Source organism: Lichenostomus cassidix, chromosome 9, assembly GCF_008360975.1.
Source record: "Lichenostomus cassidix isolate B80296 chromosome 9, HeHo_3.0, whole genome shotgun sequence".
Taxonomy (NCBI): domain Eukaryota; kingdom Metazoa; phylum Chordata; class Aves; order Passeriformes; family Meliphagidae; genus Lichenostomus; species Lichenostomus cassidix.
In genome coordinates this window covers 19,451,673-19,468,891 of record NC_139490.1, presented here as the reverse complement: position 1 = coordinate 19,468,891, position 17,219 = coordinate 19,451,673, and the positions used below count along the sequence as shown (strand labels likewise).

At 37.1% G+C, this 17,219-nt stretch overlaps 1 protein-coding gene across 9 annotated transcripts in view; it reads right to left on the bottom strand.

The window, feature by feature from the left end:
* The window catches only part of PER2 (period circadian regulator 2), a 43,798-nt gene that overhangs the window by 12,239 nt on the left and 14,340 nt on the right, over nucleotides 1–17,219 (bottom strand). For all 9 annotated transcript variants that reach the window (XM_085069696.1, XM_085069695.1, XM_085069702.1 and 6 more), the window contains 11 exons: nucleotides 14,916–15,405; nucleotides 14,184–14,252; nucleotides 10,956–11,110; nucleotides 10,315–10,436; nucleotides 8,581–8,782; nucleotides 6,961–7,012; nucleotides 5,496–5,638; nucleotides 5,194–5,272; nucleotides 1,129–1,235; nucleotides 372–525; nucleotides 77–185 (listed from right to left, as the gene is read on the bottom strand). In XM_085069696.1, coding sequence (XP_084925822.1) covers nucleotides 77–185; nucleotides 372–525; nucleotides 1,129–1,235; nucleotides 5,194–5,272; nucleotides 5,496–5,638; nucleotides 6,961–7,012; nucleotides 8,581–8,782; nucleotides 10,315–10,436; nucleotides 10,956–11,110; nucleotides 14,184–14,252; nucleotides 14,916–15,187 — 1,464 coding nt within the window. In that variant the 5' untranslated portion in view covers nucleotides 15,188–15,405. The remainder of the gene's footprint in view (nucleotides 1–76; nucleotides 186–371; nucleotides 526–1,128; nucleotides 1,236–5,193; nucleotides 5,273–5,495; nucleotides 5,639–6,960; nucleotides 7,013–8,580; nucleotides 8,783–10,314; nucleotides 10,437–10,955; nucleotides 11,111–14,183; nucleotides 14,253–14,915; nucleotides 15,406–17,219) is intronic.

Sequence of the window (17,219 nt, the reverse complement as noted above, 5' to 3'; positions counted from 1 at the left end):
AAAATGTCACACAAAGATAAATACCCTTTTTTCTCAGCAGGAAATGAAAAGGGCAACAATAAAGCATTTGCTGTACCTGCAGTAAGAGCCGATAAATTTGCTCAGTGATCTCCTGAACACTGGGATGAAGGATTCTATCCTCTGTGTAGTTGGGAGCAGCAAAGACATCTTCATTTAAGGGACCCCTGCACAAACCAAACACACACCAGCTCACTGCAAAGGCAAGTGTTTCAATCACAGAGAAACCACAGCTTCAATTTACCAGCTATACACACTACACAGAATCTAACGCTTATTTTGGTCCCTCATGTCTTTCTTAAGGATCACTACGTAAACCTGAGGGAAGGGAGAACAAAAATCTATTGACTTACGTCCTAACTTTGTGTCTTCCAATAATAAATGAAACTTTTCGACTCCAAGGGTTGATGAAACTGGACCAACTGGTGTCCATGGTGATATAATCTCCATTCCTAGTGCAAAACCTGATTGGTGAATAGTCAAAAGGCTGCCCTCCGTACTGAAGAACTGCAAGGAAGGATTCAAACAGAAATTCCAGATTAATGTTTGCACAATTCTACTAAATTACGTCAGGATTTTACAATGAACTGCACAGGAGGAAGATGCCACTTGAGGGACCAAATAGTGGATACATCGATATATTTAGAAATACTTGGCTACCAGAATAAGCAGATCTTCATAATTTACTGGACTATGGTCAAGAAAATCACCTTTAGAATACAACAAGCTACAGAAGGCTGAAGAAACAGCTTTACAAACATTGCCAGAATGGCTCTTATTTTCTTCTCTATAAAATTAAAAAGACTATCACTTAAGATATGACAACTTCTATCACACCATTCTCAAGAAACTTTTCTGAATGTATGAAATATTCATTTACAGTCAGTTTGTTTACTGCAGATACACAGAAAGTACAAAACTGAGTGATTTCTCCTTTTCATGAATTTGCATTAAGAATCAAGTTATGCAGTAAAAGATTCAGTATTTACTTGCAGAAAAATATCAAAGTCACAATTAATTTTCTCCTCCAACTTGTTGAGATCTTTGTAGTCATTATTATTTACTTTTAGAAAAAAAATTGTATTTCTGCCACAGTAAGAGATTACATACTTTTTTTGTGAATTGCTAGCATTAAGGGTCTGTCATTTGGGTGAAGATGCACCAAGACCGGTGTTCCTATTAAATCCTGAGGTAGGTATCCCAACAGAGGTACTGCTCTGGAAAAAGAAAGACAAAGAAAAAAATAATAAAAATCAAAAAGAATAAATGTATATTTAATCTTAAAAATGTTTTAAAGTTTTCCTTGCTGTTTTTCCCATAAAGAGAATGAGAAATTTTAAGCTTACATTGGGAGAAAAAGCAGTGCCAACTTAACACTGGTATGCTTAGACAAGAGGGGTTTTTGTTTATTTGTGGGGTGGTGGTTAGACCAAATCAAGGAGTCTGCTACAGCAGTTATGTCTTTTCTCTGCTGCCTAACTTTAGAGGATAAATACTTACCCTAATTTTAAAAGAGCATTAATAAAGTTTAATCTTGTAAAACTCTCATGAAGGTAAATAGTACCCCAATCCCTTGGCTGCGAGCCATGGCTAAGGATCACAGGATTACTACAGCTGAACTAGCACCAGGGGAGCTGACCAGGACTCAAGACAACTTTCTCACAGGCAGGTTAAGAGTTCAACTTTGAGGAGCTGCATGGAAGCAAGCTTATTACCTAGAGAATTAAAAGCAATGGTACTGAATTCCTGCACGTTATCAATGACCACTTCTAGCGATGTGAACAACTCATTTATACAAAAATAATTATATATTGTGACAAAGTAATTTTTATTGACCACTTCAAACATTTGTATTAAGGATAAAGAGTGAAAGTTCACCAAAGTCACTTTGCACCTTACCCTGAAAGGTCAACCACTGAAAATGTGATTTGGAAAGTCAACACTACCCGATAATGTTTAAGTTGCCAGATGCCAACAAATCATTCTGCAAGCTCAACATGCTGTACACCTTCCCCCCAGCCCCATTCACTAACAAAGGGCCGTGGGTAGGGAGATACTCAGGTGTCTGAATAGCTTTAATGAAGAACTTAGCCCCAGTGCACCACACACGAGGGATCTGTGTCTCACAGAAACTCAAAAGCATTATGCAACAAATGCCTTCAACACTGCACTGCCAACAACCCACTGGAATTACATCAGTTCCCCAAAACATCAAACATACCCTTCCAGCAAAGGCTGAGAGGGGAAAGAAGATAGCAACTAATGCCTTATTATCAAAGCAATTAGTTTAATAATGAGTCTTAAAAGCTTGTGGATGAACTAAAGCAACAAAGCAGAAACTGGCGTGAAACTCATACCAAGTAATACCATTTTGACACATTGACATTTCAAAATGCTGCCAAGTTCAAAGCACATGAGTAAAGTTGTGCAGCTAGAGGACTTTAAAATCCCAATTAACTCTGAATGACTTCAGTTAGGGCTTCATCAGATGACACCATAAGAAGGTTTTGTTCAGCACTGTTCCTGTTCTTTGCCACCTGCTTTATGAAAAGTCATGGATCTAGAATATGAGACTGAGCTGCCATTGCCTATTGTGATGAAAAGGAAAACTAAAATATGATCCAGGAGCTTCCCATACAGCTGGAAAGAGGATTTACAAAAATGGAGTTAAATTTTCTTGATGGTGCCAGATGATAAAACTATGGGCAATGGTCCCAGACTGGAGTCTGGAAAGGTTATGCTGGATGTCAGGAAAAGGTTTTTAACTGAGCAGTGCAACACAAGAAGTTTCTCATACAGATTGTGTAATCTCTGAAGGTTTTCAGGCATTATTGACACAAGGTCACAGCTGACCAAAGGTAGAACAGGGCAACAGTTTCATTTCAAGCAAAAGAATGGAACCAAAACCTCCAGCAGTCCCTTGCACCCAGCCCTTCTGTGCTCATATACTGCTATATTTGAGAATGATGCCTTGGCATCATTATGATTCCTCACAATCAGTAACTCATAATAATTCACAGGTTAAGTTAATAAATTAATTTTATGAATGCAAATGCACATGTGGCATAAGAATGGCTAATGAGGAGATGCAGCAAGTTTAGTTTGTCTTTTGTAGAATGACATTAAAGTGTCAAAAAACATGAATAAGAAGTCTTTATAAGTTACATACAAAACTGCTTTAAATTAATTTTCAAAGATCATCCCACTATGACCTACACAGAACTCCTTACACCCATTACATACATAAAGTATTAAATATATTTCAAATACAAGTACATATAAGAATGATCCATTTAATTTCAAGAAAATATTTATTTTTGCTTAACATATTCTGTGCAGAGATCCACCTGCAGAGTTCAGACAAATATATATTTTTTCAAGCCATGAACACGTACTGATTACAGAAATTAACTTTATTTATGCAAGTCAAGCAACAGTTTCAGGATTATATTATGAACAATGCTTAGTCAACAGCAGGTGCTCAGTTGCACATTTTTAAATATTAAGACTCTGCTTTCTCTAAGAATCTATTGCTTTGTGTATTCCACCAAACTCTGGAGAGTTTAAGAGTAATAAATTGCATATGCATGTCTTGGTAAACATTTATCTGGCTGCCAATGCTCTCAGGAGCTAAGCAATTAAAAGCAAAATCAACTACATGATCACAAGAACAGAAATAAATGACGCAAAGTCCTAATTGCAGACCAAGATGTAGTCAACCCTCACTGGAGGTGTCAGAAAATGGTATTTGAGAACAAGTGGTAACACCAGACTAACAGGAAAGAAGCTTCCACAGTATCCAAAGAGAAGATATTTACTGGACTTGCTCCATTCAAGCCCAAGAATAAAGGCAAGGCTCTCCACTCAGTAATCTTGCCATTTCTGTTGACTGCTGGAGATCATTAAGCTGGGGAAGCACAGAGGAGCAGAAGCTTTGCACTGTGCCCTCAGCCTCTTTGAAAAGATATACCCACTCAGCAAAGTTGCACTTGGCTTGCAGCATGTGTGGACATGAAGGAGAGAGAAAAATCCATGAAGAAGACAGAACTAAGTAGTTCTTTTATCAGCTTTAGCTGTTTAGAAGGACTGTATAAATCACACCATGGAAAAAGAGTTTATCAGCATTACACTGTCCTCTATCCTACAGAACTCTACTTAGCCTTAACATCTGCACAAGTTAGCCAAAATCAGCTGTAGCTGAAAGTCCAAATTTATCCTCATTGAGTAGCCCATAATCTTCTTCTATAGTAGTTATCTCCAACAGCTACCTTTTGCAATTCTTGTTTAAGAAAAACCATACATGCTGCAGTAATACTGACAGAACTCTCAGTCAGGTTGCAGACAACAGCAAGCTGGGTGGGAGTGTTAATCCTCCCAGGTAATAAGTGATGACAGGACAAGAGGAAATGGCCTCGAGTTACACCAGGGCAGGCTGAGACTGGGTATTAGGAAACAGTTCTTCATGGAAAGGGTTGTCAAGGAACAGGCTGCCCAAGGAAGTGGTGCAGCCATCATCCCTGAAGGTATTTAAAAAATGTGCAGATAAGGCATTTAGGGACAGGGTTTAGTGGCGGACTTGATGACCTTAGAGGTCTTCTGCAACCTAAATGATTCTATGAAAGCTTGGTTTAGACCTCAGCTCCTAAGTCTTTGCATATGCATTAAGATCATAGATAGCATTTTTGTTTCTAATTTAGAATGTAAATACTCTAATCAGCTTTCATGACTGTCAAAGCAATGTGAAGTCCTCAGCCAGTATAATTTGAACAGTTTTTATAGACTTTCTTTTTAAAAATATCTAATGCTGCATTTAAAAGATGTGCCTCTAGTTGTACCTGGGCCAGCACAGTGACAGCAGCACATTTATTGAATCAAACTTAAAAAACCAAAATCCCACACCTAAGTGTCTCATACAGGTAATAATTGGCAGCACAGGAATTCTTTTGACTATGGATGCATTGATTAAATTTATGTCCAGAATTGCCCCAGAGGGAAGGAAAGAAACTTCTTCTTAGAAGTTGATAGCAGGCACTTGAATACACTTAAATAAATGGGAATGAGGTACTTTTCTTAGGTTAAACACTCTTAAGTAGCTGCATATAGACACCTTAAATCCTGCAAAGATATTGGCTAGCTTCCTTACCAGTAAATTGAAAAACAATTTTTGTAAGTTACCTTTCATCTACATCCTGGAACAAACAGGTGGGTGTGTGCGTAGTTGTAAAAATTCTTTTGTCAGGAGGAATTCTGGGTGCTGAGAGAAAAAGAAAAGCATATTAACAAGTGGGTTTTGGCATATATAATACTCCAAGCTGCCAGTCCAGAGTTCTGTCCAAAAGCATATAGGAAAGCAGCTTGTTAGCTCACAGCATCTCAGCAAGGACAGAGAACAGGAACAATTATCTTTCACTTCAATAAAGCTTGAACAGCTCTTAGTTTTAGGAAACCAAACTAGTCTTTGTGCCCTCAAGGATTACCTTCATAACCAGAATGTACTTTTTCTGCAAGCAACACACAGCAAAGCTGGTCTTCTGCTATTTCTGGATCTTGCACTTTGATAAGGTAAGGAGTCATCCGGAACGGGTGATAGCAAATCTCATTTTCACGCTCCTTTCCTGCACTAATAATTAAAGAGAGTTAATTATTTCAACAGATCCATCTCATGCTAAATAAAATTTTAATTTTTCCATTTTATCTCCCTCATGACACAAGAACTGCATGTTAGCTACTTAGATAGCATCCAAGAGCTTAGCTTTATTTTTTTTTTTTCGGTTGGAAGAGAATCTAATTCTGATGGTATCCTTTGCATACTAACTTCTATAAAGACTGTGCTGCTCTCTCCGCTGCCTGAAACTAATATCCACAACAGCATTACATGAAAATTTGACAGAAAAAGAAAAACTCAACTCATTCAATAGATTGAGTTATTTTGTTGCCCTTCAGAGGGATGAATTTACAGGGTTTTTTTTTATGAAGACTGCTGTATCCGCTCAGTTAACAAAGATCATCTTTTAATCAATATTTATTCCAGTTTAAAAGGAGTGAAGACTCAACATTTAATAGCAGGTGTTTACTTAACCAGAATGCAAACACAGTAATGAAAACAACCATTTACACAGTGACCAAAGAAAAGTCAGTTGTAGTAAGTTTATAACAGCAGAGCTTTATAAAAGTAAAGCTTTTGAAACCAATGTTAGTTGGACAAAAAAATCACCAGTAACATCAGAAGTACTTCTTCAGTACAACACTCTGGATCAGTGTACTACCTTGAATTCATTTAAAGTTTACTCAGAAGTATTTATTTACTGCAGAAATAATTAAATAATAGGACTCACTATCTTTGTTTCAGAAATGCTGCCAGAGGCAATAAGCATCAAGAAATCAAATTGCACAAGAAAGATCATGAAACCTGTTGCCAGCTTTTCCTAATTAAAAAAAAAAAACAAGCTAAAGAGGAGTGATTGGGGGCAGGAAAAGCAGGAAGAAAAGCAAAACCTAAGAACTGCGTCATCGAATAACTGCAGAAGAGACAAATCAAGTTACCACAGAGTATCTTCCTAGGGGACACTTGGGATAAATTTATGATGAGACAGTTTTCTAGAACAAAGGAGACTCTGAAGCAGGTGCTGGACAGAACAGTTCTGTTTACATGAACCAAAGGCTTTCCAGAGCAGGAGGAGATGCTGTACCACCTTCCTTCATGGCACAAAGGTCAATATTCACAGGGATTAACCTCCAAGATGCAACTTCCTGAAATCAGTTCAGTTTTCTCTGTAGCTGCTACAGCTAATCAACTCAAGGGTGTGCATATGTTTTGCTTTACGATCACATTATGAAAAAGCATGGAAAGTACATACCATATGGTTCTTATAAAAGTCAAATACTTATGTAATGCTTGGTTTCATAATACAATCCTAAGCTTTACAATAATAGTTGTCTTACCTGATGCGACAGAAAAAAGACTTCTCTTCCATGCAGTCCTGGGTGGAAGACTCTAGAAATATTAAACATATTTCATAACAAGTTACAAATTACTATAAGATTATGACATTTAGTACAAGAATTTTTCCTTAGATGATAATGGCTGAATTTTATTTAAAAAGGTTTTGTTTCCTGAAGTCCCCCTATGTATTTGTTAAACAATGTACGTCACAAGCAACTAAATCTGAGCATCAGTCAGATTCTGAGGCTGGTGTGTGAATCACAGCTGCTTGTTTATCAAGCCTTTTCCGTAAACAAATCTAAACAGCTCTCCAGTTTGAGCTGCTTACTCTTACCAAATCTTTCACAGGACTTTATACAAATGACCAAAAATGTTTAATTACGTATGACCCCAAAATTTGGCCTTTGTCCTAGAAAGGCACTAGGATAGCTCACTCACCAAACACACTTCCTACTACCCCCCTCCTCTCTTTTTCCTGAAGGCTTCTTCTCATGTTTTAAGCCTATTTCCCTCCTTTTCCAAAGTAGCCACACACTGATTTTCAAGGGAAGCTCTGGCATTTCAAAGGCCTCCAGTGCACAATACTCTTGGGTACTATGTTGTAGGGCATCTGATACATGAGGGTGTGTGCACAGCTCCACTTACTGCATTTTTTAACTTGAACCTATACATAAACATAATAAAACTACAGAAATTTTTTCAAGAAAACAAAAAGAAAGAAAACCTGCATAACTGAGCAATCAGGATTGCATGGTCAGCATTTACTACTGACCCTGTTTTAAGCCAGAGGTTGTACTAGAGACCTCTCAAGGTCCCTTTGACCAGCTTTATGTATGTATTGCTTAGTATACATTTATTGCTAGTTGTTTTTTCAGATTAAATATGGTTCATATCCTGGCTTAACTTCACAGATTTAGTATGCAATAGATTGGAATTTCAAACACTCAGAGCAGACCTTGAACTTCAAGTGTTTGGTTAAAATAGTTGGCAGATATTTCCCGATTACTAACAGCTGTAGGTACATGAGTAAAACAATCCTACCACAAACAAGTATCAAATGCCCTGAGACATCTGGTCCCTCACCATTAATTATGCCCAATAAAATTTTTCTAAGGATAGAAGAAGAGAGCTATGATTACAACTGGTGCATGCACAGTGGTGGCAGCTGAAACACCTTTTTCTACACTGTAATCAAGGTGTCCAGTATTCAGATCATAACCATTTTAAAAGGAAGGAGACAAAGTACTGCCCCCTTTATACTTGAAGAGGAGAAAATGTGAAGAAAAATTGTGGTAATTTGATAGCCAGTAAAAGTGGAAAGTAAATCCACCATTCAGCATGAATTCCTACATTGTTTTCATTCATCATCTGGCTGGAAGGGGCATGAGAACTGATAAACAATGACAATCCGAACACTTCCAACCAACAGACAAGTCTTGCTGATTTACAGAATATATTTGTACACCTAGTATTGTTCAGAGGTGTTCTAATAATGCACCTGTGCTATACCCTCAAAAAGTGATGGGGAAAGATGGAAGGACTTTAAAAATCAGTGCAAGTATTTGTATTTGCATGACTGAAAGATGGTCAGAGAAAAATCTGCTGTTGAGACCACTCACCAGCTCTATTGCAAATATTCCATGATGGTAATCTGTATGGGGTGGTAGAAGTATAGAACACACTGACATCCTGAGGTGCCAAAAACTCCACAAATTTGGCATTTTTAAAATAACCCCTCTTGCAGCGGAGAATAGAAGTAGCTTGATCAGAGATATACAAAATTTTCCCAGTTATCAAAGAAACAGCAACAGCAAACATATCCTGAAAACAAAAATCCCAAATTAGACAGTTTGAAATGTTCTCCAGGTCAATATATATTTCTTAGAAAAACATTTAAGATATAAAAACATTAAGTTCAAAATAAGAATGAAGGAAATGGTGTTTAATCACATCTGTAATAAAATTAACCTGCTTATCAGGTAGACACAAACAGAACACTTTTCAATTATACAGTAAGAATAATACACCACTATTTACTGGGTTACAAGCCCTATAGATCATTGTCTAAAATTCTATGATGCAGAATGCATTTACAAATTAAGAATTAGTGACCTTCCAGCTATATAACTTCACAATTTCCCTGGGCTTGTTACAGGCATGGTTTACATGAATGAAATTCAACTGCTTGTGAAAGGCTGTTTGTGTTAGCTGGTCTATCCACTGCAATGTGAAAAAAGTGTTCTAAACCACTTGGTAAAAAATAATGAGTAAAGAGGTGGGAAGAAGTCCCACACACTCCACTTGTATTGTTTCATATTGTTCCTCTTCCTGACACAGAAGAGCTTCCTGCGTCACAACCTTTAGTGCTCCATTCACAAACACTGCACACAAGCTTAAGAGCTGTCAGCAGAACACTGCTTTCAAAAATGGATATTCAGAGTACTTGAACAATGTTTATGACATTTGGCTGAATTTCTCAGTTGTACTCTACACTTCCTATTTATTTCACCTTGTGGGCAGCCTTTACTATTTATAGATTCAACAAAACCCACCTACTTCAGGCTATGGAACATCCCCCACTGTGCTCTTGTTTTATAGAATTCAGAACATTACACATTTAAACAGAGGCTTGAATTTAAAAAAAAAACAGTAGAAGGTAGTCTAATAAGTTTAGATGCCATTAATTTTTGAAGACTCCATCACTTATACCCAAAATACTAGTAATATGGAAATAATAATTTAAAAAAATCATTCAGATTATAATTTTACTGCTAAAATGACATTGATGGTCCTAGCTGTTATCTCTACAGAATGCAGCATCACTGGATTCCACAGAAAGCCTGTACCTGCTTGCCTGTACCAGACAAATCTCACAGAAAAGGACACTGTGATTCCAATACTTTTGTCACTTTTCACCCACACTAACACAAAGAACTCGTGAAACATCAAATAATCCCCAGTTACAAGAATAAGCCAAAGTGATTCACCATGTGCCTTGACTAAAATTTGGAAAAGTTAACTCTCCAACTTTAGCAGATGCACTAAAATAAAATGATGTCTCATAGTGCATTATTTCCCATGGATGTTGAGATGTGTCACACTACCATCTCCAGGCACAAGGTACAATTCAGAGGATCAGGGAGTTCAAGACTATTTCCCACCTGACAGAAACAAGTTCTTTGCTATTTGCAAAATCTTAAAAGGCTCAGAGTTTCTCCTCAACATCCTCTGGAAGTTTCTTCTTTTGTGGCTTAGCTACCAACTCTCATCTTGTAAAAAGAAGGCATGCCTGAGAATTCCAGTTCTAGGAAACATTTTCAATACACACTGCAGACTCAGGTCCCTGTACTCACCGCATTTTTCATGATGTATTCTGAGGTTATAGTCTCAACTTCTTCCACTGTGTAAGATGATACATTGAGACCAGCAGGTTGGGATTCATTAATCATCAACAACTGGTAATATTCCTCATTGGCTACATGAGAACAACAAACAACTTACAATCAGGAGTATCAATAAACACCAAGCCTAGAAGCAGTAAACGGCCAAAATATTTTTTGGCATAAATGCAGAAGTTGGGAAGTTGGCAGTTGGGAAATCTAGGCACTATTCCAAATCCATCTTTTTCCTTGGTAGAGCTTCCTCATCAGTAATTCAAACAAATTTACACATCCTAATATACCCCCACATGAATGGTCACGTATTTTAGTCTGTTTGACAGTTCAAACAGTATGAAATTGTAAATTGTTTTCAAATTGATTTTCTAACTCAACAAAACAGCAATAAACTATCAAGCCCCTAGAGAGCTGCTTTAACTCCCAAAGGAAAAAAGTTAACAGAGATAACAAATGGGAACACCGTGAAAATATCTGGTTAGAGAAGTTTTCAGACACAACGCATTTCTCTGTGTAGAGCTAAGTTTATTTAAATTCCTATCTTAAAAGTTTCACTTTAGCCAGGTTGCCATTAACTAGGCAGTATCACACTTGATTACCTTTTACTTGTTTAATGCTTTTAAGGGCATATTTCAACGTCGTTAGGACACTAGATTTGCCTTTGACTCTCTTCTCAGAAGGAAGATGAGCTTTCAGCTCCTGTAATGTTTTCAGCAATTCCTTTTGTGTTTTGGCTTTAGTGGACTGCTCACTACTGTAAGATGAAAAACAAAAAACAGAACATCACTTGAATGCTTGAAGTGACATTATCCACAGAGAAGCCTAAATGTACTCTGACACTTGTCATACCCATCAATTTGTACCACTAGCCTCATTAACTTTTCCAGTACTCAGTTCAACTTTCAGAACTTACAGAAATTCTTACGTTACCATTTAAAATGAACGATTTACCACCACCTGGAGTGTGATTGTAAAATGTACTCTGTATGTGCAACAGTACATCTGCCTGAGCACCACAGAGTTTCTTTTTTTTCCTCTGCCACAGTCTCCCTCCTCCCTTTTTAGTGGTATTTTCCTTAGTTCCTTTCAAAATCAAACTCAGAAATGTTCATGGAGAGAAGCAGGAGGTCCATTCAAGTCTTCACCTCCTGTTCAAGCAGGTTCTCTTAAGAAAGGTCCCTGAAAAGGGAATGGCAGTGGGAGAGCATCAAGTTAACAAAACAAATGGAGAAATTCTTTGAATAACGTATCCCAGTTAAGCATGGCAATACATTAAATAAGGAAATGTTGGCTGAATTTGTAAGGAAAAGAATCAGAGGAGGCTGGAGGCAGAAATTGCATTTACATTTCTCAGGTATACGTTCAGAAGAGCTGTCTCAGTGTAGAAGGTCAAACTACAGAGATCATCAGCACCAATGTCAGAAAGTTATTTTCCTTTACAGTTCCTGGTATCTCTCCCCATTATTGAAAGGTGCTGACACAATCAAAAAGGATGAGAAAAGGAGGTGAGGAAAGTGAGGGAGAAGATAGCAAAGATGGGCGGCAGATGGATAGGAAGGAGTCAAAATGATAAATCATCTTGGTTTTCACATTGAAGATTTTAAAAGCTAATCATTCACAATGATCAAGATGATTATAGAGCTGTTCTTAAACCTTCCTGGAAATTTTTTCCCATCCAAAGGAAGGTCTTCTTTTACCACCTGATTGTCATGGCTGGTAATCTGTAAGAAGTTACCCTAGCTGGAGAAACAATGGTCTTGGCAACTGCACTGCCTGACTGTAGCGGTCAGAAAAATGACTCCAGCTTCCAAGTAATTTTCAAGAGGATTTCTCAATATTTTTCTGGGCAGTTTTAACAGCTTGAAAAGGTAGATAAATCATCTGACAGGTGCTGGGTGTATTTTACCAAAAATGCTTGCAGAGTGACAAAGCTGACTTGTGCTAGAGAATACACATTGTTCTTGCTTACATCACAATGTACTACGAAAAATGCAGTATTCATTGACTCAGTGGTCATTTTGTACCAAGAAATAATGGCAAGGGATCAAACAAAAGAGTATAGTACTCCCTTGGGAAACATTATGTTCGTGCTGTATATTAAATCACGTGTACAGCGTGGCTTGACAGTTTGGACTGATGCAATCAAACAGGGCTTTGTTAACAGAGGTTCATAGAAGAATCCTCCATGCTGGCAGTAGGGAAAAAGAGAGAGAGGGAAAGATTATGAAATAACTGAGCACAGTGCTGGTTTGTACTCTCAGCACACAGACTGCTTCATGAGAGTGGTCAGACCCTTCTGGAAGAAAAAAAAACCTTTCCAAATTAGCCTATGGCAGCAGCAAATACAGTAAATGGACATTCTTGGAAAATAAGTTACACAACTCAGAAATGTTTTTTCCAGAGGACAGTAGCATCAGGCACAGTACGCAGCCACAGGGAAGGTGTGACTTGCAGAGGACAGAATAAGCAAGTTCTATAAAGACATGACCTTTTTTTAATGAGCATATTTTTATGAGCAAAATGCCCACATTTTGCTTTTTGTGGACAGCAAACTGGAAAGGTACTTACAGATACTAAACTAGAGTTGATGGTTGGCACTGATACTGAATGCAAACCCCAGCAGTCTGAATCAAAGATAAAGCCTGTAGTTTATCAGGCTACTTTAATGTTCTCTTTAAAGATCATTCTCTAGATATCTTCAGTCTCCCATTCCCAAAAAATGATCAGATTCTGCTCTGTAACCCCCTAGCACTATGCGTGGTGGTTGGGGAGAACACTGTACCATCTGGATTCCTAATAGCAGGGAGCTATTAATGAAATTTAAAACTGAAACATCAAAAAAACTGTAGTAATTCCCTCCAAAATCTTGCCATGAAGAAAATGGAATCAATAGGGAACAAAGATTAAGAAATGCCTTTGGTTCACTCTTTCATACTAAGCAACATAAACTCTAGATCGCAATTTCCAGTGGAAAATACAGTATGAAACAAGATCTCCAGGTGCCTGCAAGGCAGACATAGAAAACAAGTTCAGCAAGTACCAAATGGTGCACAGGAGTAATTTTAATTTATCACTTTTCTAGGAACTGCATCAGGTAGAAACACTTTTAGATAGGTAGATGTAGATATTGGTCTTAACATCAGCATGCTATAGCAAGATATCTTTGATCTGGTCAGCAACAGATTTTGATCTCCTGATCAGCTGACTTAAAAAGACAAGTACAGCAGGGCACTCTGGAGCGTCCAAATATGAGCCTTCAAGCTACCAAGGTCCTCACGGTTACCAGGGACAGAAGCAGAGCTCATACAGAGGGATTCCTGCAGCTGGTATTTGTTTATCCTTATACCCTGGAGGCTTGAATCCCAGCAAATGGAAGATAGGAGAGGCAGATGATACAGCTGATTGACACCAGGACATAATCCAACTCAATGGTGAATTCTGATGTTAACACACCACAAAGTTCAGACTAAATTCCAAAGAGCAAAAAATTTAAAAGCTACAAAAACCCACCATAACTGAAGCAATATTCAAAGGGCTCCACCAAAAAAAAAAAAAAATTACAGAGTTAAGCTACCAAATCAAAACAAAGTAATGTGACTTAGAGGTTGCCACACAACTCACATGGAACAGCAACAAAAAGCTCTAATTCAATCAACTGGTTAATACATGCTACTGATTATGACAGGAAGAGAATCAAAAGATAGGATTTCTTGTGTAATCATCCATATTTAGGCAAAACAAAACAAAAAACTAAAATACAACATTATTTAGTTTTCAGCATTTAGCATATATGCAAATTACTGAAAAATATATGCCCATTAATTTACCTGCATCCACTGCTGGACTGATTGTGTTCAGAGTTTGCAATCATCAGACTAAATGCATTTGAGCTTGAACTAGAATAATAAAAGAGAAAAGATTAATATTTGGTCACATAACACACAACTTTTAGTTCATTGCAGCTTTTTATTTTCCTATTAATGACTGGCTACCTTAAGAAAATAAATCAAGAAAAAGCCCACAACAAAACCCCAACCCCAAGCTTTAAAAATGTCTGCATGGTACAACCAATGGGCACTAAAGCTGTAAACATTTGTCCAAGAAGTATAGAATAGCTTGAGTTGGAAAGGAGCCATAAGAATCACTGAGTCCCAACTCCCTGGTCCTTACAGGGCTGCTAGGGAGGTGGTTCTTACTATAGTTTTGCTCTGTAAACTATTATTTAAGGGATTAAAATAGTATGGTTGCATCCTCACACAAACTGTCAGGTTTTGATATACAATGACAGAAGCTGGTTTACTAGAAAATAAGTAAAGGAAACTAAACACACAATGAGAAGAAAGATGCAAATAATCCTGACCATACAAACACCAGAGGTCTTTTCTTTATGAATTATATTACACAACTTACATCACACCAGAGTACAACTTAGGAAGAATACTCAGCTCCATGCTGAAGATAGACTTTATATCTTAGTTATTATTCAGAAATTAGATTTAAATGGAAAAAGTCTTTAGGGGCAAAACCAAAAGTGAAACGTATTTAATAACAGCTACTACCTTTTATGACAATCTGAAGATTCCATGAGCATTGCTGAATCTTTCCCATTTTCATCAGACTCATGGCCATGAGAATCATGCCCACTTGAATAGTTTTCATTTGTGTCATTCCCACTGGAGTCATTTCCACTGGAATCATTCCCACTGGACCCACTGCTCATTTCAATATCTTCCTGAAGAACTTCATGAGAGTGTTCAGGCTTCGCTTGAATTTCTGAATCTTCAGCAATCATCTGGCTATGATCATTTGGAAGTCCAGAATAGTCACTCATTTTCTGCAGCTCTTTTAAAGAGAATGACGGAGAAATTCTTCCACTGATACCAGGCTGCTGCTCAGGGTTCTGCTCCTCAGTGCTAGAGGAGAACCCCCAGAACTTGATAGAGTCCGTGGGACACTCATTAGAAACACTGCCAAGACCAAGAGCAAATCAAGCCATATTCAGAATTTTCCCTCTGTAGAAACTCTGTTTGGAAGTACAGATGCACAAATCTGAGGAAGAAGGGAAGGAAGAAAAAAAAATTATATTCTTGTTTGCCTTGCTGACAAACTGGAATTTGCACTGACTGAAGAAAGTAAAAGTGACATTCATGGTTGATACAGTCGACATTTGAATGGCGAAATGTTTCACGTAAATTTAAAATCTCACAATATTTTATCATGAAAAAGGTGTTTATTTTTTAGCAAAAACCTACACAGAAAGAAAGTTGAATAAACATGGCAAAACTCCTTAAAAGTTCACATATTCCCTTGTTTTCCATTTTCATACTTAATACTTGACAATATTACTGCCTAGATTTGGATAGTACCTATTATGTTTTTCAGTGAAACCATTCCCCTGGCTTTCAGTTTCCCTTGATAATGAAAAAAAAAATCCATTCAGACATCAGAGCACTCATTGGGTTTGGAAGTAATTTGGGTTGGTTTTCTGTTTTATATTGGGATTTTTTTTAAATACATGGTCTTGGTTTTTTGGGTTTTTTTTCTTTCAAGATCAGTTCTGTCATTTTGACCAACTCTTTCTTTCTTTCTTTGTACAAAAGCCATGTAGGTAGGGAGACAGACTACACAATAGGAACAGGGAAACTAAGCACACAAACACACCTATCTACCACCACCAAAAATTCTAAAGCATGAATAATCCTGAGAATTATTTTATCTACTCATCATCACTAATTTGGGGGGCATGATAAAAATTGCTTGGAAAAGTAAGGTTAAAACAAGAAAACCCCACATCCCTGCTTTTAAACCAAATTCTCAAAAAACAGAGTGTATACAGAGGTGAATCAAGAACAGACCAATACTGAGGTACCATCAAAAGAGAAGTACTGGAGAGCAATTCAGCTTTATTAATAAAAAAAATCGTATTTCATCTGACTCACATCCTCACCCATTTCAGCAACTCAGAGAGAACAATTGTGCAAAACTATGAACTAAGATTCTTTGTTGAAAATCTCTGTTGTTTTCAGGGCAACACAACAACGTGTGTTCCTTCCTCTTTGTTCCTTTTAAAATATTCAAGATTACAATTATTAACTAATAAACCTGACTGGAATAACAGTCAATAAAAGAATTCATAACCAAATTTTGTTAATATTACCTACAGCAGTTTTGTTTTAAATACAAATAAATAAATATTTATATTTTTAAGAAAGACTGTAATGGAAAACATTCACAATAGAAATTTAAAACACTATGATTCAACTCCCCCCAAAGCAACACCACATGGAAGCTATTTTCTTACCCTCCTAATTGATGTTTTTCCAGACATTTTATATTTATTTTGAGTTTTCCAGAAAACACTACTTGTCTCCTCATCTGGTCAAAATAATATGCAAGATATTTGCTTTCATTTGAAATTATAATTTAAGGACATTCACTTAAGCTATCAGTAATGATATAAAAATAGAAGTAATTTTTTTCCTTATGAGTTTATTCACTAGTACTTTATTATAGGTAATAGTTAAAAAAACACCTTTTGGTAGAGTAAAATATACACTGACATTTCTCTTCTGCATGTATTCACTTCAGGCACTCCAATCCAGACAAAACAGACATCCTGTTATGCTGCTGTATTGAACACTACTATAATACACTGAATTACCCTTCGGTAGCTCTGACAGTTTTTTCTGGACTAAGGTTAACCACTTCTGTCTTAAAAATTACATAACAGGACCACGCGATAAAAGAGTATTTACTCTGAGATGAAACTGTAGGATTATGTCACAATGGCACCTTCTCTGGTGGCCAATGATTAACTAGGTCAGCTAGTTCATCTCGAATTTAATCTCTGTGATAGAGTGAGC